The sequence below is a fragment of the Aulostomus chinensis genome, chromosome 9 (assembly GCF_037954235.1).
Source record: "Aulostomus chinensis isolate RoL2024-O1b breed Wild chromosome 9, RoL_Achi_v1.0, whole genome shotgun sequence".
Lineage (NCBI taxonomy): Eukaryota > Metazoa > Chordata > Actinopteri > Syngnathiformes > Aulostomidae > Aulostomus > Aulostomus chinensis.
The window spans coordinates 7,012,404-7,035,997 of NC_141328.1; the positions used below are offsets into that span (position 1 = coordinate 7,012,404).

Here is a 23,594-nt window from a genome sequence, read left to right on the forward strand (position 1 = left end):
CTCAACCTTCCAACCGTTCACAAGAGTGTCTAGGCAAGGCAAGGCAAGGCAAGGCAATTTTATTTGTAGAGCCCGTTTTCACAAACAGTTTGTCTCAAAGGGCTTCACATGGCATCATAACAACACCCTCTGCCCTTAGACCCTCACATCGACTGAGGAAAAACTCCATAGAAAACCCTTTTAACAGGGGAAAAATCAGAGAAACCTCAGGGTGAGCAACAGAGGAGGGATCCCTCACCCAGGACGGACAGACGTGCAGTAGATGTTGTTACAGACAAGAAAACAGTTTACAATGCAGAATGTGAGAAACACAGAAATGTTAATAACAGCTGAAGAAGGAAAGCTTCTGGTAGGGGAGGCAGGGAGAGCAAGCCAGCTTGATGGGGGACTGGATGGCAGATTGGTTCATGGAAGGGGAGCACAGGCCGGTGTAACAGTAGGGAATAAGAGGGGGGGGGGGGGGGGTGGCGATGCAGGCAGCAGTTGGGGCTCTGGTGGATCTGTGGAAACACAGAGAGACTGCGAGACACCAAGGCCAAACTACAAAGTCTAGATAATGACTGAAATATTATTTTTGGATGAACTATCCCTTCAAGTACGTTTTCATAAAGTATTATGCTTCATATGTATTTTTCACATGGATGGATTGATTGATTGATAAGTGACAGACTGATGTTTAGAAATGCTATAATTTCCATCCATTTCAAGATCCTACATGATAAGAAAACGCGACAATTTGTGAGCCTCTGATTTTGAGATACAACGTTAAGATTTTCCAAGTTCAATCCACCATCATCCTATGGAATCGTCAGATGAACTGATAGTGATATCTGTAATAGGCATTCCATCAACATGTCCTGTGCGACATAGGAAAAGAAACACTGTGCAATGCAAAGAAATTCCAAGTAAAAGGGCAAGCTTTGATTGTCAGAAAACTGCAAACATTTACTACCGCCGTGACAATTTGTGTTTGCTCTGGAACAGAAAGCAAATACTCCATGTATTTACTTCCATCTTGTCACCTCCAAGAGAGTTTTGAGGTTCAGGTTGCTGTTACTGTATGTATGGGCTGATAGCTTTCCGTTGCATCATTGCTTTTGGGGGGCTTTTTTTTTTAATGTACATTTTTTAATGTGTATTTTTATGTGATGGATTGATGTCTGACATCCATCACAGGTTTTCTGTCAACTTCAATATTTAGCCTCCTATCTTCTTCGATCCTGACAGGATCCAGTCCCAGTGTAGTTGTTCAACTGTGATTGTGCAACCAATTTATTTGCATGGTGACAGGTGTTGTGGAATTATCTTCAGTGACATGAATGGAAACACCAGTGCTTTCTGGATTTTGCTTGACAAGGCAAACTGTTTTGGGATAAAGTTGTGTTCTTGTGTCCGTACCGAGGTCAGCGTGCTGTGATTAAGGAAACAAATTTATCTCAAGCTCACAGTAATATTTTAGATGCTAATTTTTGGGTTTTTTTTTGGGGGGGGTGGGGGGTACAGATCCCAAAAAAAACAATAACACAATTAAAATTCCCTCTAATATCAAAAAATAATTGCGATGAGTTTTTTTTTTTGTTCCAAATCATGCAGCCCTAAGTTATTTGACATTACATTCTTCTCCACGGCAGCTGCCTCTCCAACATGAAGAGGTGTTTGACAAAGTAGTGATGTCATTCATACCTATATTTTAATAGCTCCTTCATAGGTTCAAGTTAAAGCTATATTGTGTCTCGCAAATGTCTTACTCACAAATAATAGCCAAAGATATACAAATACTTTTATGATTCATTTATTGATTAGGATACGATTAATTCACATAGAGGCATGCAATATGGGATTACATTAAGGTTGTAACAGTTGCATCATCACGTAAGCAGTCCCCCAAAATATAACCCAACATGGACACATCCATTCCTCAGTGACATAAATAATGCAAAATTCACTCAATCAGTCCAAATTGTTCATCAAATCCCCGGAAGAAACTAAACATCAGCTTGGTTTGGCTACACTTGAATTGTCGAACATACCGTAAGCAAAAAGCCAGTCCGCAAAAAACTGACATCATGTTATCAATTAGTAAAATAATCAAATAGAATTGTGAAGCTGGAAATGGATGGAAGCCACTTTTAACAAGTAACTGCAGCTGAAGTCTTTGAACGAAGTGCTGGAAGATTTCATGGTAAACGACATGATCTAAAATGTTGTGATGACCTTTCTTTGGTGCTGCATTATGGTCCTGGGCGACTTTGAGTGAGAAGACGGAGTGATTCAAAAATGGGTCCCTGAATAAAATGCTGTTGATTATGGTTTTTTTTGACAAACATTTCGTCACTTCAGTAGAAATTTTGAGCTAAAATGTGTTTGATGGCTAAAAAAATCTTAAGTGTATACATTAGAAAGCACATCCTTGAGTTACGTTTTTCCTATTAATGAAAGCCAGATAACCGTTTCCAGTTTAGGGCCAGTTACAGCACTTGCAGCTGTCATCATAGACCAGAGGGGGGTTGGTTTGGCAGTACTGAATGTAGGTCCGGTCTTCCCAACAGTTGTAGAAAGAAGTGGGATCATTTGGGTTGGTGTGAGGCTCATTACTTAATCCCAGGCATGGACTTTCAGGAGAATCTGAAGAAGAAGAATGAAAGTCAGAGATGGTTTCCGTTGCTCCTGAGTGAAAATCACACGATATGTTATGATACTGTGGGTTTGACTGCTGAACAAAATGAGGATGCATTTCAACTTTGAATAATAGAAGGTCATTAAGTGAGTAAAATATGACTTCATTAATGTTCATGGCACTGAGTGAAATACACAATAGAAACCAACTCATGCCACAATGGTGTTGTCTTTCTTGTCATTTATATTACCTGGAATTAGGACTCCATGCAGGTGGCGGAGGAGGGGGTACTTGCCGTGTCCACATACTCCTTCAAAGTCATCCTGGTCCAGAGACGAGACAAAGACTCCTCCAAAGTTGTTGAGTTTGACATAATTGACCTATGGAGATGAAAAAAAACCCACCTGCTGATTTTGTTCCAATATTTATGCAGTTAATGGGAAATGTTTTTGGAGTGATTTGGAAAGGAATTATCAGGGAATCATTGACTACCTTAGCATCAATGCTGCCTTTGTCATCAAATCCAATCCACTGATCAGACTTGGTTGCATATGGAACTTTCTGATCGGCAATCATTGTGACTGCAGCCTTTTTACAAAAACTGCAAATCTAAAAGGAAAAGTCACATTTTGTGAAATATTCATCAACCAACCAATCAATACAACTGTCTCAAATATGGTGAAAGCCATTTCAATAACTGGTCTACTGATTTTAAAATCATTATGTGCACATTCTGCAGTTTTACCTCATAATAGGCCAACAAGCCTGATTTTTCAGTGTAGTAGCCTTGTTCTCCAGGACCACTGACTGCTGCTCCAACACCATTTTCAGCAGACTTAGAGAGAGTAAAAGATCGGCCAAATGTTGCTACTCCCAGATTAAGTTTTTGCTCATGGGCCCCCTCAGCCTTCCAGTGCTTCATGGCAGCATCCTGACATGTGGAAACAGACACTTAGATTAGAGAACAGAGCTCTAAGTAGAAAGATGTCCATGCTGGAAACCATCAATCTCTGCTGCTTGCCGTGTTGTAGTAGACTGCGTCTCCAGTGTCTGTGCTTCCCTGGTACAAGGGGCTGTGGTGCTTTGTGACACCATCGTCAGGGCGGTGAAGGTCAAAGGTCAACACATTCATGAAATCCAGGTACCTGATGAAATACAGGGGAGGTTATGTTTACCTAAAGATGATGACAGCTACTGATGGACTAATGTTCCAAAACATGTGTTTGTTTACTTGGCAATCTCTGTGACATCATAACTGTCATCGATGACTCCTTTCTCAGCAGAGACACTGGCAGTGAGCAGTAATCTGGGCTGGCCAGATGATGTTGCCTCAGCATCAAAGGCCTCTTTGAGGTCCTATAGAAAAGAGTGGCATATTTAAGTATATAGAGAAAAGCATTTCTCTAACAGTGTCCCAATGGCGAAATGAAGAATCTGACCTTGTACAACAGTTCAAAATCCTTTTTGGTGAGCAGATTTTTTTTTTTGTTGCTCTGCCAGTTCAGGTTTAGTCCATCAAACTTCTTGTTTCTCAGTAGACTGATGGCAGACTGGATGAAGGTCTTCCTTCCTTCTGGTGATGATGCTGCAGTACCCAATCTGCTCAAGGGTTCAACATATCAGAGGTGGAATCATTAGATTAACTGACTGATAGTGGCATCTTTTACTAGGTACAGAGAAATTAAATATATATGTATATGTGTATATATATATACATATATACACATATATGTGTGTGTATATATGTATGTGTGTATATATATATACATATATACAGTATGTATATATATGTATGTGTATATATTATATATACGTATGTGTATATATTATATATGTGTTTGTGTGTGTGTGTGTGTGTGTGTGTGTGTGTGTGTGTGTGTGTGTGTGTGTGTGTGTGTGTGTGTGTGTGTATATGTATGATACATGTATTTACCTCCAACTTTTTGTGATCAAGTCAACCTCCAAGAGGGTTTTGAGGTCTGGGTTTCTGTTGGAGTATAAACATGCAATGATAAATATTTGATAAAAGAAACAGAAAAGTTGAACAAAATGTGTAGAGTCTGACCTGTTTTTGAGGTTGTTGAAGGACTGATAGCGTTTGCTTGCATCTCTCCATTTGGGGGTCAGTTTGAAGTTTTTGTCAACGTCTGCAGAGCTGTAGATCAGATGACTGCAGATGTGGACTGTTGGACTGATATCAGAAATCTTGAACTTCATTTTCCCACTTCTGCTTCGTGAGTTCCTCTCATATTTACACACCACATTGAAGGCAGAGGCTGAAAAAAAAAGACTGAAATTTTAATGCTGTTTTTGAAAATAATGTTTGGAGTGTTTTGAACTGATCATTGCAGTTGTTAATGGGTGAAAGTTATGAGCTTACCCAGGCTGGTGGCGATCAAACAGAGACCTTCAGAGTGACAGACTTCATCAGTATTGTTCAAAAGCTTATCATGTCAGTAAATCAACAAGTTCTCCAGCCCAAATCACCACCAGTTGTTCATGTAGTGGCACAACCAGTGATCATGTACTTCTTGCTTCTTAAGGGTTACGTTAAGTTAACCCTATCTGTCACTTAAAACAGCAATGTACAGTACAGTAGGTCTTTCCTGGCTTATAGCTTTGATTCCATTCATATTCAGGCTTGCATGTAGATTAGGTTTGTTTTGTCAAATTATGAGACATTTCACTTTCTCTATTAGGGCAGTAGTTGAAAAAAATCCATACAGAAACTCAGCAAAGTGTCTTTTTTACTTGAACTGTGTGCCTTACCTGCAATAAGAATTAGTTTGCCCATGTTGTTGGTCTGTGGTATAAAAGAGAAAGAAGAGGAACATGTTTTAATTGTTTCGTAAAGGAAAAATGTGAGTAAGGCAGATTGAAACTACAAAACAAAGATGATTTTTTTGTGTGAATATGTTTGTATTTCATATTACGTTCAGTGAGGTAACCAATCAAAAGCAGCTGGCTTGAGAAAATTATTTTAGCGATACAAATTTGTGCGTGACCTGATAAGTTGTGGCGCACTAATTCAACGGATCCCTCCAGCAAATTTTGTTTAACTGATTTAGTTGTACAATAACATTTGAAGGATTTTCATCCCATTTCTTTTTAATTTGCCTTATAGATTGAATTGCAAAACTATTTGTTGTGTTTGACAACTATGAGAGGTACTTAAGTAGAGATGCATATGTGCTGTGTTAATTGATAATCTCCTTAATAAAGGATGGTGCTCAACATGCAAATACACATGCTGCTCAATCTTAACCACAGATGTGTGAATGATGAAAGGAACTCCAAGTAATACAGGAACAACAAGTTGGCAAATAACTCCAGACATGTGAGCCAACTGCTGCTTTATAAACATGCTGTGACGAACTTAACAGCTCGCTCTTTCTAGTTATGCTCCTGTTTGGATTTCAAATGAGCTGAACTTTTCTGTGTATTTGAATCCAGCATGGGATCAAATCAAAGCAGGTCTCATCTGAACAATTCTGGTTTTGTGCTTTTAACAATCTGAATTTAAAAAACAAAAAAGATTGATAATGATTTTAACAATAATCATGATCATCTCAGGCTGAATTATAGAGCTTGAGTTTCAAAGGCAGCACATTTCTGAGAATTTTTTAAAATGTGGGAAGTCAAAGTGAAGATTACACTTACAGAGTGCAAGTCAAAGGAAGCTCTCTACTGTGACTGATGGATGTGTTTTGGATCTCCTGTGGACGGCTGATTCTCCTGTCGATGGCTGGTTTGTCTGCTGATGTGTGGTTCTCCTGTCGATGGCTGGTTCAGCTGAGGATTGGTTGGTTTGCGATCAGATTTAAATAAGGCAAAAAGGTGTCACGTTTGGCAATTAAATAGGGTGTGGGTAATTTGTCTATTGTATCAGTGTTGGGTCAGGTCAGGTAAAATGAGGTCATATGATCACAAGTGGATGAGAAAGCTTAAGTGGCAGAGGCATTTCACAAACAGGGTAAACTGTCCTTCCTGGTAACGGACTGTTATAGTTTTACTGTAGAAAAGTATTTAGCACGAGTCATAGGTTTTCAGGTCAGAAATCTGTCCGTAGGTGTGCTGCGATGATTATTGTGCTCAAAAAAATATCAGCGAGTGAGAGTGCAGACACAGGCCAACAGCCAATGACTAGCATTTATTGTTTTGAACTTGGGTACTACCTTATAGAGATTTGCTACACCGATTGGTTCAAATATAATCATCATATGATCATTTATTTTCTCTACTGAGGAGGCAATCAGGCACTTTCATATCTGACAAAGCTCATAGTCCCCTATTATGACCTAAGCCTGCACCTTGACCACACCCCTTTCTTCCCTCATGTCTCTGGATCTCAGGGTATCAGCCTGCACCTGAACCTTAATGCCGCTCCGGTCCCTCCCCTCCTCTAATCAGTCATCAGTGAATTAAAGTCATTACCAATCAATCAACTGCCAGCGTGATTGTATTTGGGAGCATACAAGTGCAATCTATATCCCCTCTAATATCCATTTGAACAATTCTGGTTACGTTGTGCTTTTAACAATCTGAATTAAAAAAAAAAAAAAAAGATTGATAAGGATTTATGCAATCTAGCAAAAACATGGACCCAGCACACACTTCCCTTGTCAAGAATTGTTTTGAATGGATTGAAGGAGTCCTCCAGCAACACAAGGTCCACACTGAATCTACCTCAGCTGAGGCCAAACAGGCTGCAAGCATGCAGGAACAGGCTCTCTCCTCCCTGGCAAGCCAAGTGCAGCAACTAAGGGCAGTCATCACCCAGTTAGCCCCTGTTAGCTCTGCCTCTGCCTCCTTTTTACACGGTTCAACTTCTCTGTGTTCTCCCGCCCTGGGTCCAGAAACATCAAGCTGATGCTGTATCATGACAGTTTCTTAGGAAAAATTCCCCTGTTGAGGCTGCTCCTCTCCTGCAGCCTCCCCTTTTCCCTGCCCTTGAAACAGAGGCTTCTTGCCCCTCCGTGGAAGCGTTCATCAAGCGCTGTCCACACACCTGGACTCAAGCCCACAATTCCCTGCAACGCTACATCGATCGCTACACCACAGCTGTAACCGTCACTGCTCTCAAGCCCCTGCTTACTAGGTTGGCCATCGGCTTTAGCTTTCCACCGAGGACCTGCCCCTCCATGTGGTGCCAATAAGTTGGCACCCAGGTTGATTGGTACATTCCCCATCCTAAAAATAATAAAACCAGTAGTGGTGAAGACCAAGCTCCCCCAGTCTATGTGTTTTCATCCCACCTACCATGTCTCAAAAATCATACCTGCTCCAGAAAGCCCCTTGGTACCCCCAACACCTCCTTCTCCTCGTATGATTGAAGGTGAGCCTGTTTGTGAGCCTCCATACAGGGGAAGGTCCTTGGTTGAAAGCCAAAGTCTATGTCCAACCTGATAATAATAAGAAGCTAAAGGTTGCACATTTGAACATGGGAGATCATGGGTAAGGACAATACTCATACTGTCCACAGGGTGTCTCTCTGACTGGATGAAGTTGTTTTCTCCATTTGTTGATGATGCCACTTTATGGAATCTGGTAAAGGGTTCAAAACGTCAGAGGTGGAATCATTCAATGAACCTACTGATAGTGATAGCTTTTGCTATGGGTTTTGTGTGACATATCTTTCATGTTCGCTGTCAGTGCAAGAAAATACCAAGTAAAAGGGCAAAGGTGTCATGATCAGAGAGGCTGGTTTACTGTCAGCTATAAATAAGATACAAAGGTGTCAGGATGTAGCAGGAAGTGGAGTGACTAATTTGTCCGTTGTTTCAATGCAGGGTTTGATCTAGGTCACAAAACCATGAGCTAGACGGAACTTTTGAAGTGGCAGAGGCATATTCATACACTGGGTAGACTGGTCCTTACAGGTAAAAGATGGTTACGGTTTCATTATCGGAGCACATTACAAAGTGTTGAGCACAAGTTTTAGGTTTTTACATCAGACATATAGGGCAGGAGGTTTGATACGAAAAGTATTGTGTTCAAAAAAGTATCCCAACGTGTCCTGAGTGTGCGGATATAAGTCTAACATGGTCTAAGTCTAACAGTCTAATGATGTCAGTCTTTTCCTCATTAGAGGATAAGAAAATTTACACACCCAGCTTGGTTAAAATATCTGATGCTGACAAACGTCACGCTGAAATACCAGCTTCTGGGGACACTAATAATGACACTAGGTGCAGCATTGCATGCAAATATTACAAATGACCTGCTTCTCTAATGACTGAAGCTCATGAAACCTGTGAGCTTGGTGTTTTATTTTCCGTTGAGCTATGATAACGATTATCATTTTAATATATTACACATGATGTCATAGTAATACTAAGTTTTGATACAAAAAGATACCGAGCTATTTAAAATCTATGCTCAAAATTTTTTTTCCTATGTCCACAATGAGGCGTGATGAAACCTCCAATAGATGAATAACAAAAAAAATAGTTCCAGCGGGCAGGGCAGTTTTACAATAGCTTGATTCAGTCAGCCATAACTCAAGCAAAGAGGGATGTTTCAAGTAGATTGGCATGGAAATATCATCCTTAAAAAAAACAAGTTTCACCTATATTTTACCTCATTTATTCAAGTGACTGTGTAAGTGATGTTTTCTTAAGTTCATCTCTTTTCAATCCTCCAATTAATGACTTGCATATCTGTACTGTTTGTACAATGTTAGTCAAGATGGATCCCCGTTCTTTTCCATACCAAAACAAATCTTCGATTGCAAATGAAGGACGTAGAACCTGATATGTTTCTTTTGGTTTCGGAAACATCGGACAAACACCAGAGTCAGCTGGCCTCTTGACACACCCATCCAAATGGTGGTGACCATACTACAGACTAAGGTGGAGCTGCAATGATTCACTGTAAAATTAGATTATCAGGCTAATTGCGGATGTACAGAAGATTAAATGATTACTTGGCAATAATTGTTTCATCCTCAGAAATCAAATACTGTCACCTGTTCTTCGAAACAGACTCAACTAAGAGTAAATGCAGTATACGTACTACAGATTTTGGTGCTGTTTGCTTGTTGGTGATTTTTGGACGAATGCAAACAAAACTAGAAGGTAACAGTGATTTGGTCATTCAAGGCAAGTTTCTGCTGGCTCACTTCAGCTTGAGTCAGGTGAGGATGGCTTGGTACAGCTCGGTATGGGTGCGTTTCCACGAGCACAGGGTAGCACGTCAGCGTGGTACACGTGTACACGCACTTAGACTATTGTCAATTGAATGGTGATTAAGTGATTTGAACAGAATGCATTCATTTGTCTGTCACTCAACTATGCCATACTGAAGGTTCATGTCAACACCAACTGTGGAGAAGAATTTTGTGCCTGAGAACACACAAACTACCTGCCTCTCAACCCAGTTGCTGAAACCTCACATCACATAAAACAACTAGGTCAAGTGCATCTTTTTCCTTCAATTCAAAATTCCTCGAGCAGCTTCATAATGAGGTTTAGAGGAAATTCTGTCTCCCAGTTTCATTTAGGAGAACTCTTACTGCTAAGACAAACTGTTGCAAACTGTGCTTTAGTCATCAAAAAGAGCACAACTTCCTCAGGCATAATTTTCATTTACCTCCTTAACAATCATTGTCACATCCTTGGTGAAGCTGGAAGACTTGGTAAAACTGAAGTTAAGCTCTGTGGATCTCAAAAACAGGGATAAACTACATTCATTTACATAATATACGGTGAAAGGAATAATTTACCATAGGACTAAGATCTGGACACATTCCATTTCATCTGACATCTTGCCCCCAACAAAAACAAAAGCAAAAATATGTTGTTGTTGATTTATTGATATGGTAATATTGATCAGGGTAGTACTTGTTTGCATGTAGGCATGGATACGTGTGGAAGCATTAGCAGAGTATACAACACATCCATTCAGCAGAGAGATAAACAATGATATAATCAATAAAAATAATCAAATACAGCAACCACGCAACATCACAACACACCAAAGTAGAAAGATACACTGGAACTGGCAAATGTGCGAATATTTTATTTGAATTGGTAATTATATTAAATGTTATTGTAAAGTTAAATATGGAGAGGAGCCACGCTTAAAAGGCAATTTTGATCCCCTAAAAACAGCAATTAGCAAGCACTTTTGACATCATATTCAAGAATCAGAAGGAAATCATATATGGCTTAAAACAATGCATCCCTCAGTGTTGACAGGAATAATCAGCAAAAATGGGAAATAGCCATGGACCTGCTACCCATTAATATTGTCACAGCATTTGCAGATGTCATTGTACATTGTTGTTAGTGGGCAGTCAATTTTTGAACCATGTATCCCATTACAGAGGTAGAAGCCGTATGGATCTTCAGGGTCAGCTACAATACCAGAGGTGCTTTCATTACAAGGGCCCACATCAATTTCTGAAAAAAAGAGGAGAAAAAGAAAAATATGACTGTGTTATTGTTGATACTATTGAGTGATATAAAACAACTTCAACTCCATCCATCCATCCATCCATCCATCCATCCACTGTCTTCCGCTTATTCCTGTTAAGAGTCGCGGGGGGGCTGGAGCCTATCTCAGCGTCTACGGGCGAGAGGCGAGGTTCACCCTGGACAGGTCGCCAGTCCATCACAGAGCCAACATACAGAGACAAACAACCATTCACACTCACATTCACACCTACAGTCAATTTAGAGTATCAATCAGCCTTGTCCCCAATTACATGTCTTTGGACGGTGGGATGAAGCCAGAGTACCAGAGAGAACCCACACAGGCACAGGGAGAACATGCAGACTCCACACAGAGAGATCCTGTGCCCGAGCCGGGACTCAAACCCCAAACCTTCTTGCTGTGAGGCGACAGTGCTGACCACTGCACCACTGTGCAGCCAACCATCAACTCAAGGATAATTTCGACATTTTTTTCCATTTGGATTACCTGGAAATAGAGCATCATGTAGATGATTGAGCAGGGGGTATTTGCCCTGCTTTCAGAAATTTCCACTGAAGTCATCCATATCGAGGGCTGTGACATAGACTCCCCCAAAGTTGTTTTCTTTGACGTAACTGACCTGTATGAATGAGGAAACAAATATCTCATCTGTTGAATTTCTTGGATGTTCTTTATATATATATCATTCAATTTCTTTAGAAATCATTTGCAAAGGTATCATGGGGCAATCACTTTCATCAAAGAGGGGACTCCCTTAGCATCAATACTGTCCATGTCATCGTATCCAACCCACTGATCAGATTTGGTTGCATATGGAACTTTCCTATCATTAATCATTGTGACTTCAGCCCCATCAAGAAAACTGCAAATCTGAAAGGCAAAGTCACTCATCAGATTTTTGTGAAATATTAATCAACCAATCAATCAATTGAAATGTCTCTGACTGATATGTAGAAATGCTATAATTTCCATCCATTTCAAGATCCTACATGATAAGAAAACGGGACAATTTGTAAGCCTCTGATTTTGAGATATAACGTTAAGATTTTCCAAGTTCAATCCACCATCATCCTATGGAATCATCAGATGAACTGATAGTGATATCTGTAATAGGCATTCCATCAACATGTCCTGTGCGACATAGGAAAAGAAACACTGTGCAATGCAAAGAAATTCCAAATAAAAGGGCAAGCTTTGATTGTCAGAAAACTGCAAACATTTACTACCGCCGTGACAATTTGTGTTTGCTCTGGAACAGAAAGCAAATACTCCATGTATTTACTTCCATCTTGTCACCTCCAAGAGAGTTTTGAGGTTCAGGTTGCTGTTACTGTATGTATGGGCTGATAGCTTTCCGTTGCATCATTGCTTTTGGGGGGCTTTTTTTTTTTAATGTACATTTTTTAATGTGTATTTTTATGTGATGGATTGATGTCTGACATCCATCACAGGTTTTCTGTCAACTTCAATATTTAGCCTCCTATCTTCTTCGATCCTGACAGGATCCAGTCCCAGTGTGGTTGTTCAACTGTGATTGTGCAACCAATTTATTTGCATGGTGACAGGTGTTGTGGAATTATCTTCAGTGACATGAATGGAAACACCAGTGCTTTCTGGATTTTGCTTGACAAGGCAAACTGTTTTGGGATAAAGTTGTGTTCTTGTGTCCGTACCGAGGTCAGCGTGCTGTGATTAAGGAAACAAATTTATCTCAAGCTAACAGTAATATTTTAGATGCTAATTTTTTGGTTTTTTTTTGGGGGGGGGTACAGATCCCAAAAAATACAATAACACAATTAAAATTCCCTCTAATATCAAAAAATAATTGCAATTAGTTGTTTTTTTTTTTCCAAATCATGCAGCCCTAAATTATTTGACATTACATTCTTCTCCACGGCAGCTGCCTCTCCAACATGAAGAGGTGTTTGACAAAGTAGTGATGTCATTCATACCTATATTTTAATAGCTCCTCCATAGGTTCAAGTTAAAGCTATATTGTGTCTCGCAAATGTCTTACTCACAAATAATAGCCAAAGATATACAAATACTTTTATGATTCATTTATTGATTAGGATACGATTAATTCACATAGAGGCATGCAATATGGGATTACATTAAGGTTGTAACAGTTGCATCATCACGTAAGCAGTCCCCCAAAATATAACCCAACATGGACACATCCATTCCTCAGTGACATAAATAATGCTAAATTCACTCAATCAGTCCAAATTGTTCATCAAATCCCCGGAAGAAACTAAACATCAGCTTGGTTTGGCTACACTTGAATTGTCGAACATACCGTAAGCAAAAAGCCAGTCCACAAAAAACTGACATCATGTTATCAATTAGTAAAATAATCAAATAGAATTGTGAAGCTGGAAATGGATGGAAGCCACTTTTAACAAGTAACTGCAGCTGAAGTCTTCGAACGAAGTGCTGGAAGATTTCATGGTAAACGACATGATCTAAAATGTTGTGATGACCTTTCTTTGGTGCTGCATTATGGTCCTGGGCGACTTTGAGTGAGAAGACGGAGTGATTCAAAAATGGGTCCCTGAATAAAATGCTGTTGATTATGGTTTTTTTTTACAAACATTTCGTCACTTCAGTAGAAATTTTGAGCTAAAATGTGTTTGATGGCTAAAAAAATCTTAAGTGTATACATTAGAAAGCACATCCTTGAGTTACGTTTTTCCTATTAATGAAAGCCAGATAACCGTTTCCAGTTTAGGGCCAGTTACAGCACTTGCAGCTGTCATCATAGACCAGAGGGGGGTTGGTTTGGCAGTACTGAATGTAGGTCCGGTCTTCCCAACAGTTGTAGAAAGAAGTGGGATCATTTGGGTTGGTGTGAGGCTCATTACTTAATCCCAGGCATGGACTTTCAGGAGAATCTGAAGAAGAAGAATGAAAGTCAGAGATGGTTTCCGTTGCTCCTGAGTGATAATCACACGATATGTTATGATACTGTGGGTTTGACTGCTGAACAAAATGAGGATGCATTTCAACTTTGAATAATAGAAGGTCATTAAGTGAGTAAAATATGACTTCATTCATGTTCATGGCACTGAGTGAAATACACAATAGAAACCAACTCATGCCACAATGGTGTTGTCTTTCTTGTCATTTATATTACCTGGAATTAGGACTCCATGCAGGTGGCGGAGGAGGGGGTACTTGCCGTGTCCACATACTCCTTCAAAGTCATCCTGGTCCAGAGACGAGACAAAGACTCCTCCAAAGTTGTTGAGTTTGACATAATTGACCTATGGAGATGAAAAAAAACCCACCTGCTGATTTTGTTCCAATATTTATGCAGTTAATGGGAAATGTTTTTGGAGTGATTTGGAAAGGAATTATCAGGGAATCATTGACTACCTTAGCATCAATGCTGCCTTTGTCATCAAATCCAATCCACTGATCAGACTTGGTTGCATATGGAACTTTCTGATCGGCAATCATTGTGACTGCAGCCTTTTTACAAAAACTGCAAATCTAAAAGGAAAAGTCACATTTTGTGAAATATTCATCAACCAACCAATCAATACAACTGTCTCAAATATGGTGAAAGCCATTTCAATAACTGGTCTACTGATTTTAAAATCATTATGTGCACATTCTGCAGTTTTACCTCATAATAGGCCAACAAGCCTGATTTTTCAGTGTAGTAGCCTTGTTCTCCAGGACCACTGACTGCTGCTCCAACACCATTTTCAGCAGACTTAGAGAGAGTAAAAGATCGGCCAAATGTTGCTACTCCCAGATTAAGTTTTTGCTCATGGGCCCCCTCAGCCTTCCAGTGCTTCATGGCAGCATCCTGACATGTGGAAACAGACACTTAGATTAGAGAACAGAGCTCTAAGTAGAAAGATGTCCATGCTGGAAACCATCAATCTCTGCTGCTTGCCGTGTTGTAGTAGACTGCGTCTCCAGTGTCTGTGCTTCCCTGGTACAAGGGGCTGTGGTGCTTTGTGACACCATCGTCAGGGCGGTGAAGGTCAAAGGTCAACACATTCATGAAATCCAGGTACCTGATGAAATACAGGGGAGGTTATGTTTACCTAAAGATGATGACAGCTACTGATGGACTAATGTTCCAAAACATGTGTTTGTTTACTTGGCAATCTCTGTGACATCATAACTGTCATCGATGACTCCTTTCTCAGCAGAGACACTGGCAGTGAGCAGTAATCTGGGCTGGCCAGATGATGTTGCCTCAGCATCAAAGGCCTCTTTGAGGTCCTATAGAAAAGAGTGGCATATTAAAGTATATAGAGAAAAGCATTTCTCTAACAGTGTCCCAATGGCGAAATGAAGAATCTGACCTTGTACAACAGTTCAAAATCCTTTTTGGTGAGCAGATTTTTTTTTTTGTTGCTCTGCCAGTTCAGGTTTAGTCCATCAAACTTCTTGTTTCTCAGTAGACTGATGGCAGACTGGATGAAGGTCTTCCTTCCTTCTGGTGATGATGCTGCAGTACCCAATCTGCTCAAGGGTTCAACATATCAGAGGTGGAATCATTAGATTAACTGACTGATAGTGGCATCTTTTACTAGGTACAGAGAAATTAAATATATATGTATATGTGTATATATATATACATATATACACATATATGTGTGTGTATATATGTATGTGTGTATATATATATACATATATACAGTATGTATATATATGTATGTGTATATATTATATATGTGTGTGTGTGTGTGTGTGTGTGTGTGTGTGTGTGTGTGTGTGTGTGTGTGTGTGTGTGTATATGTATGATACATGTATTTACCTCCAACTTTTTGTGATCAAGTCAACCTCCAAGAGGGTTTTGAGGTCTGGGTTTCTGTTGGAGTATAAACATGCAATGATAAATATTTGATAAAAGAAACAGAAAAGTTGAACAAAATGTGTAGAGTCTGACCTGTTTTTGAGGTTGTTGAAGGACTGATAGCGTTTGCTTGCATCTCTCCATTTGGGGGTCAGTTTGAAGTTTTTGTCAACGTCTGCAGAGCTGTAGATCAGATGACTGCAGATGTGGACTGTTGGACTGATATCAGAAATCTTGAACTTCATTTTCCCACTTCTGCTTCGTGAGTTCCTCTCATATTTACACACCACATTGAAGGCAGAGGCTGAAAAAAAAAGACTGAAATTTTAATGCTGTTTTTGAAAATAATGTTTGGAGTGTTTTGAACTGATCATTGCAGTTGTTAATGGGTGAAAGTTATGAGCTTACCCAGGCTGGTGGCGATCAAACAGAGACCTTCAGAGTGACAGACTTCATCAGTATTGTTTAAAAGCTTATCATGTCAGTAAATCAACAAGTTCTCCAGCCCAAATCACCACCAGTTGTTCATGTAGTGGCACAACCAGTGATCATGTACTTCTTGCTTCTTAAGGGTTACGTTAAGTTTACCCTATCTGTCACTTAAAACAGCAATGTACAGTACAGTAGGTCTTTCCTGGCTTATAGCTTTGATTCCATTCATATTCAGGCTTGCATGTAGATTACGTTTGTTTTGTCAAATTATGAGACATTTCACTTTCTCTATTAGGGCAGTAGTTGAAAAAAATCCCAACAGAAACTCAGCAAAGTGTCTTTTTTACTTGAACTGTGTGCCTTACCTGCAATAAGAATTAGTTTGCCCATGTTGTTGGTCTGTGGTATAAAAGAGAAAGAAGAGGAACATGTTTTAATTGTTTCGTAAAGGAAAAATGTGAGTAAGGCAGATTGAAACTACAAAACAAAGATGATTTTTTTGTGTGAATATGTTCGTATTTCATATTACGTTCAGTGAGGTAACCAATCAAAAGCAGCTGGCTTGAGAAAATTATTTTAGCGATACAAATTTGTGCGTGACCTGATAAGTTGTGGCGCACTAATTCAACGGATCCCTCCAGCAAATTTTGTTTAACTGATTTAGTTGTACAATAACATTTGAAGGATTTTCATCCTATTTCTTTTTAATTTGCCTTATAGATTGAATTGCAAAACTATTTGTTGTGTTTGACAACTATGAGAGGTACTTAAGTAGATATGCATATGTGCTGTGTTAATTGATAATCTCCTTAATAAAGGATGGTGCTCAACATCCAAATACACATGCTGCTCAATCTTAACCACAGATGTGTGAATGATGAAAGGAACTCCAAGTAATACAGGAACAACAAGTTGGCAAATAACTCCAGACATGTGAGCCAACTGCTGCTTTATAAACATGCTGTGACGAACTTAACAGCTCGCTCTTTCTAGTTATGCTCCTGTTTGGATTTCAAATGAGCTGAACTTTTCTGTGTATTTGAATCCAGCATGGGATCAAATCAAAGCAGGTCTCATCTGAACAATTCTGGTTTTGTGCTTTTAACAATGTGAATTTAAAAAACAAAAAAGATTGATAATGATTTTAACAATAATCATGATCATCTCAGGCTGAATTATAGAGCTTGAGTTTCAAAGGCAGCACATTTCTGAGAATTTTTTAAAATGTGGGAAGTCAAAGTGAAGATTACACTTACAGAGTGCAAGTCAAAGGAAGCTCTCTACTGTGACTGATGGATGTGTTTTGGATCTCCTGTGGACGGCTGATTCTCCTGTCGATGGCTGGTTTGTCTGCTGATGTGTGGTTCTCCTGTCGATGGCTGGTTCAGCTGAGGATTGGTTGGTTTGCGATCAGATTTAAATAAGGCAAAAAGGTGTCACGTTTGGCAATTAAATAGGGTGTGGGTAATTTGTCTATTGTATCAGTGTTGGGTCAGGTCAGGTAAAATGAGGTCATATGATCACAAGTGGATGAGAAAGCTTAAGTGGCAGAGGCATTTCACAAACAGGGTAAACTGTCCTTCCTGGTAACGGACTGTTATAGTTTTACTGTCGAAAAGTATTTAGCACGAGTCATAGGTTTTCAGGTCAGAAATCTGTCCGTAGGTGTGCTGCGATGATTATTGTGCTCAAAAAAATATCAGCGTGCCATGAGAGTGCAGACACAGGCCAACAGCCAATGACTAGCATTTATTGTTTTGAACTGGGGTACTACCTTATAGAGATTTGCTACACCGATTGGTTCAAATATAATCATCATATGATCATTTATTTTCTCTACTGAGGAGGCAATCAGGCACTTTCATATCTGACAAAGCTCATAGTCCCCTATTATGACCTAAGCCTGCACCTTGACCACACCCCTTTCTTCCCTCATGTCTCTGGATCTCAGGGTATCAGCCTGCACCTGAACCTTAATGCCGCTCCGGTCCCTCCCCTCCTCTAATCAGTCATCAGTGAATTAAAGTCATTACCAATCAATCAACTGCCAGCGTGATTGTATTTGGGAGCATACAAGTGCAATCTATATCCCCTCTAATATCCATTTGAACAATTCTGGTTACGTTGTGCTTTTAACAATCTGAATTAAAAAAAAAAAAAGATTGATAAGGATTTATGCAATCTAGCAAAAACATGGACCCAGCACACACTTCCCTTGTCAAGAATTGTTTTGAATGGATTGAAGGAGTCCTCCAGCAACACAAGGTCCACACTGCATCTACCTCAGCTGAGGCCAAACAGGCTGCAAGCATGCAGGAACAGGCTCTCTCCTCCCTGGCAAGCCAAGTGCAGCAACTAAGGGCAGTCATCACCCAGTTAGCCCCTGTTAGCTCTGCCTCTGCCTCCTTTTTACACGGTTCAACTTCTCTGTGTTCTCCCGCCCTGGGTCCAGAAACATCAAGCTGATGCTGTATCATGACAGTTTCTTAGGAAAAATTCCCCTGTTGAGGCTGCTCCTCTCCTGCAGCCTCCCCTTTTCCCTGCCCTTGAAACAGAGGCTTCTTGCCCCTCCGTGGAAGCGTTCATCAAGCGCTGTCCACACACCTGGACTCAAGCCCACAATTCCCTGCAACGCTACATCGATCGCTACACCACAGCTGTAACCGTCACTGCTCTCAAGCCCCTGCTTACTAGGTTGGCCATCGGCTTTAGCTTTCCACCGAGGACCTGCCCCTCCATGTGGTGCCAATAAGTTGGCACCCAGGTTGATTGGTACATTCCCCATCCTAAAAATAATAAAACCAGTAGTGGTGAAGACCAAGCTCCCCCAGTCCATGTGTTTTCATCCCACCTACCATGTCTCAAAAATCATACCTGCTCCAGAAAGCCCCTTGGTACCCCCAACACCTCCTTCTCCTCGTATGATTGAAGGTGAGCCTGTTTGTGAGCCTCCATACAGGGGAAGGTCCTTGGTTGAAAGCCAAAGTCTATGTCCAACCTGATAATAATAAGAAGCTAAAGGTTGCACATTTGAACATGGGAGATCATGGGTAAGGACAATACTCATACTGTCCACAGGGTGTCTCTCTGACTGGATGAAGTTGTTTTCTCCATTTGTTGATGATGCCACTTTATGGAATCTGGTAAAGGGTTCAAAACGTCAGAGGTGGAATCATTCAATGAACCTACTGATAGTGATAGCTTTTGCTATGGGTTTTGTGTGACATATCTTTCATGTTCGCTGTCAGTGCAAGAAAATACCAAGTAAAAGGGCAAAGGTGTCATGATCAGAGAGGCTGGTTTACTGTCAGATATAAATAAGATACAAAGGTGTCAGGATGTAGCAGGAAGTGGAGTGACTAATTTGTCCGTTGTTTCAATGCAGGGTTTGATCTAGGTCACAAAACCATGAGCAAGACGGAACTTTTTAAGTGGCAGAGGCATATTCATACACTGGGTAGACTGGTCCTTCCAGGTAAAAGATGGTTACGGTTTCATTATCGGAGCACATTACAAAGTGTTGAGCACAAGTTTTAGGTTTTTACATCAGACATATAGGGCAGGAGGTTTGATACGAAAAGTATTGTGTTCAAAAAAGTATCCCAACGTGTCCTGAGTGTGCGGATATAAGTCTAACATGGTCTAAGTCTAACAGTCTAATGATGTCAGTCTTTTCCTCATTAGAGGATAAGAAAATTTACACACCCAGCTTGGTTAAAATATCTGATGCTGACAAACGTCACGCTGAAATACCAGCTTCTGGGGACACTAATAATGACACTAGGTGCAGCATTGCATGCAAATATTACAAATGACCTGCTTCTCTAATGACTGAAGCTCATGAAACCTGTGAGCTTGGTGTTTTATTTTCCGTTGAGCTATGATAACGATTATCATTTTAATATATTACACATGATGTTATAGTAATACTAAGTTTTGATACAAAAAGATACCGAGCTATTTAAAATCTATGCTCAAAATTTTTTTTCCTATGTCCACAATGAGGCGTGATGAAACCTCCAATAGATGAATAACAAAAAAAATAGTTCCAGCGGGCAGGGCAGTTTTACAATAGCTTGATTCAGTCAGCCATAACTCAAGCAAAGAGGGATGTTTCAAGTAGATTGGCATGGAAATATCATCCTTAAAAAAAAACAAGTTTCACCTATATTTTACCTCATTTATTCAAGTGACTGTGTAAGTGATGTTTTCTTAAGTTCATCTCTTTTCAATCCTCCAATTAATGACTTGCATATCTGTACTGTTTGTACAATGTTAGTCAAGATGGATCCCCGTTCTTTTCCATACCAAAACAAATCTTCGATTGCAAATGAAGGACGTAGAACCTGATATGTTTCTTTTGGTTTCGGAAACATCGGACAAACACCAGAGTCAGCTGGCCTCTTGACACACCCATCCAAATGGTGGTGACAATACTACAGACTAAGGTGGAGCTGCAATGATTCACTGTAAAATTAGAATATCAGGCTAATTGCGGATGTACAGAAGATTAAATGATTACTTGGCAATAATTGTTTCATCCTCAGAAATCAAATACTGTCACCTGTTCTTCGAAACAGACTCAACTAAGAGTAAATGCAGTATACGTACTACAGATTTTGGTGCTGTTTGCTTGTTGGTGATTTTTGGACGAATGCAAACAAAACTAGAAGGTAACAGTGATTTGGTCATTCAAGGCAAGTTTCTGCTGGCTCACTTCAGCTTGAGTCAGGTGAGGATGGCTTGGTACAGCTCGGTATGGGTGCGTTTCCACGAGCACAGGGTAGCACGTCAGCGTGGTACACGTGTACACGCACTTAGACTATTGTCAATTGAATGGTGATTAAGTGATTTGAACAGAATGCATTCATTTGTCTGTCACTCAACTATGCCATACTGAAGGTTCATGTCAACACCAACTGTGGAGAAGAATTTTGTGCCTGAGAACACACAAACTACCTGCCTCTCAACCCAGTTGCTGAAACCTCACATCACATAAAACAACTAGGTCAAGTGCATCTTTTTCCTTCAATTCAAAATTCCTCGAGCAGCTTCATAATGAGGTTTAGAGGAAATTCTGTCTCCCAGTTTCATTTAGGAGAACTCTTACTGCTAAGACAAACTGTTGCAAACTGTGCTTTAGTCATCAAAAAGAGCACAACTTCCTCAGGCATAATTTTCATTTACCTCCTTAACAATCATTGTCACATCCTTGGTGAAGCTGGAAGACTTGGTAAAACTGAAGTTAAGCTCTGTGGATCTCAAAAACAGGGATAAACTACATTCATTTACATAATATACGGTGAAAGGAATAATTTACCATAGGACTAAGATCTGGACACATTCCATTTCATCTGACATCTTGCCCCCAACAAAAACAAAAGCAAAAATATGTTGTTGTTGATTTATTGATATGGTAATATTGATCAGGGTAGTACTTGTTTGCATGTAGGCATGGATACGTGTGGAAGCATTAGCAGAGTATACAACACATCCATTCAGCAGAGAGATAAACAATGATATAATCAATAAAAATAATCAAATACAGCAACCACGCAACATCACAACACACCAAAGTAGAAAGATACACTGGAACTGGCAAATGTGCGAATATTTTATTTGAATTGGTAATTATATTAAATGTTATTGTAAAGTTAAATATGGAGAGGAGCCACGCTTAAAAGGCAATTTTGATCCCCTAAAAACAGCAATTAGCAAGCACTTTTGACATAATATTCAAGAATCAGAAGGAAATCATATATGGCTTAAAACAATGCATCCCTCAGTGTTGACAGGAATAATCAGCAAAAATGGGAAATAGCCATGGACCTGCTACCCATTAATATTGTCACAGCATTTGCAGATATCATTGTACATTGTTGTTAGTGGGCAGTCAATTTTTGAACCATGAATCCCATCACAGAGGTAGAAGCCGTATGGATCTTCAGGGTCAGCTACAATACCAGAGGTGCTTTCATTACAAGGGCCCACATCAATTTCTGAAAAAAAGAGGAGAAAAAGAAAAATATGACTGTGTTATTGTTGATCCTATTGAGTGATATAAAACACCTTCAACTCCATCCATCCATCCATCCATCCATCCACTGTCTTCCGCTTATTCCTGTTAAGAGTCGCGGGGGGGCTGGAGCCTATCTCAGCGTCTACGGGCGAGAGGCAAGGTTCACCCTGGACAGGTCGCCAGTCCATCACAGAGCCAACATACAGAGACAAACAACCATTCACACTCACATTCACACCTACAGTCAATTTAGAGTATCAATCAGCCTTGTCCCCAATTACATGTCTTTGGACGGTGGGATGAAGCCAGAGTACCAGAGAGAACCCACACAGGCACAGGGAGAACATGCAGACTCCACACAGAGAGATCCTGTGCCCGAGCCGGGACTCAAACCCCAAACCTTCTTGCTGTGAGGCGACAGTGCTGACCACTGCACCACTGTGCAGCCAACCACCAACTCAAGGATAATTTCGACATTTTTTTCCATTTGGATTACCTGGAAATAGAGCATCATGTAGATGATTGAGCAGGGGGTATTTGCCCTGCTTACAGAAATTTCCACTGAAGTCATCCATATCGAGGGCTGTGACATAGACTCCCCCAAAGTTGTTTTCTTTGACGTAACTGACCTGTATGAATGAGGAAACAAATATCTCATCTGTTGAATTTCTTGGATGTTCTTTATATATATATCATTCAATTTCTTTAGAAATCATTTGCAAAGGTATCATGGGGCAATCACTTTCATCAAAGAGGGGACTACCTTAGCATCAATACCGTCCATGTCATCGTATCCAACCCACTGATCAGATTTGGTTGCATATGGAACTTTCCTATCATTAATCATTGTGACTTCAGCCCCATCAAGAAAACTGCAAATCTGAAAGGCAAAGTCACTCATCAGATTTTTGTGAAATATTAATCAACCAATCAATCAATTGAAATGTCTCTGACTGATATGTAGAAATGCTATAATTTCCATCCATTTCAAGATCCTGCATGATAAGAAAACGGGACAATTTGTAAGCCTCTGATTTTGAGATATAACGTTAAGATTTTCCAAGTTCAATCCACCATCATCCTATGGAATCATCAGATGAACTGATAGTGATATCTGTAATAGGCATTCCATCAACATGTCCTGTGCGACATAGGAAAAGAAACACTGTGCAATGCAAAGAAATTCCAAATAAAAGGGCAAGCTTTGATTGTCAGAAAACTGCAAACATTTACTACCGCCGTGACAATTTGTGTTTGCTCTGGAACAGAAA

The 23,594-nt window shown here is 40.0% G+C and overlaps 2 protein-coding genes across 4 annotated transcripts; both read right to left on the reverse strand.

Annotated features, from left to right (window-relative positions):
• Positions 1-1,796: 1,796 nt before the first annotated feature.
• LOC147255621 (acidic mammalian chitinase-like) lies at positions 1,797-6,492 on the reverse strand. Of its 2 annotated transcripts, XM_086212589.1 has the most exons (12): positions 6,278-6,492; positions 5,387-5,420; positions 4,998-5,024; positions 4,683-4,893; positions 4,551-4,604; positions 4,057-4,216; positions 3,849-3,973; positions 3,639-3,762; positions 3,363-3,548; positions 3,110-3,226; positions 2,868-2,997; positions 1,797-2,625 (listed from the first exon to the last, which is right to left on the reverse strand). In XM_086212589.1, exons 2-12 carry the CDS (start codon positions 5,409-5,411, stop codon positions 2,459-2,461), a joined length of 1,326 nt encoding a protein of 441 aa, XP_086068715.1. In that variant the 5' UTR covers positions 5,412-5,420; positions 6,278-6,492; the 3' UTR covers positions 1,797-2,458. The 2 variants fall into 2 exon arrangements, with proteins under 2 accessions (XP_086068715.1, XP_086068716.1); XM_086212590.1 differs by lacking the exon at positions 4,998-5,024.
• Positions 6,493-13,118: 6,626 nt separating this feature from the next.
• LOC147255622 (acidic mammalian chitinase-like) lies at positions 13,119-17,785 on the reverse strand. Of its 2 annotated transcripts, XM_086212591.1 has the most exons (12): positions 17,561-17,785; positions 16,670-16,703; positions 16,281-16,307; positions 15,966-16,176; positions 15,834-15,887; positions 15,379-15,538; positions 15,171-15,295; positions 14,961-15,084; positions 14,685-14,870; positions 14,432-14,548; positions 14,190-14,319; positions 13,119-13,947 (listed from the first exon to the last, which is right to left on the reverse strand). In XM_086212591.1, exons 2-12 carry the CDS (start codon positions 16,692-16,694, stop codon positions 13,781-13,783), a joined length of 1,326 nt encoding a protein of 441 aa, XP_086068717.1. In that variant the 5' UTR covers positions 16,695-16,703; positions 17,561-17,785; the 3' UTR covers positions 13,119-13,780. The 2 variants fall into 2 exon arrangements, with proteins under 2 accessions (XP_086068717.1, XP_086068718.1); XM_086212592.1 differs by lacking the exon at positions 16,281-16,307.
• Between the last annotated feature and the right edge of the window lie 5,809 nt (positions 17,786-23,594).

Coding starts and splice junctions, on each gene's coding strand:
- LOC147255621 (XM_086212589.1), bottom strand. CDS start 5,411: ATGGGCAAACTAATTCTTATTGCAG. Junction 5,025..5,386: donor CAAACTAATTCTTATTGCAG/GTAAGGCACACA, acceptor GTCACTCTGAAG/GTCTCTGTTTGATCGCCACC. Junction 2,998..3,109: donor AAGGCAGCATTGATGCTAAG/GTAGTCAATGAT, acceptor TCATCTCCATAG/GTCAATTATGTCAAACTCAA.
- LOC147255622 (XM_086212591.1), bottom strand. CDS start 16,694: ATGGGCAAACTAATTCTTATTGCAG. Junction 16,177..16,280: donor TTTGATCGCCACCAGCCTGG/GTAAGCTCATAA, acceptor TTTTTTTTTCAG/CCTCTGCCTTCAATGTGGTG. Junction 14,320..14,431: donor AAGGCAGCATTGATGCTAAG/GTAGTCAATGAT, acceptor TCATCTCCATAG/GTCAATTATGTCAAACTCAA.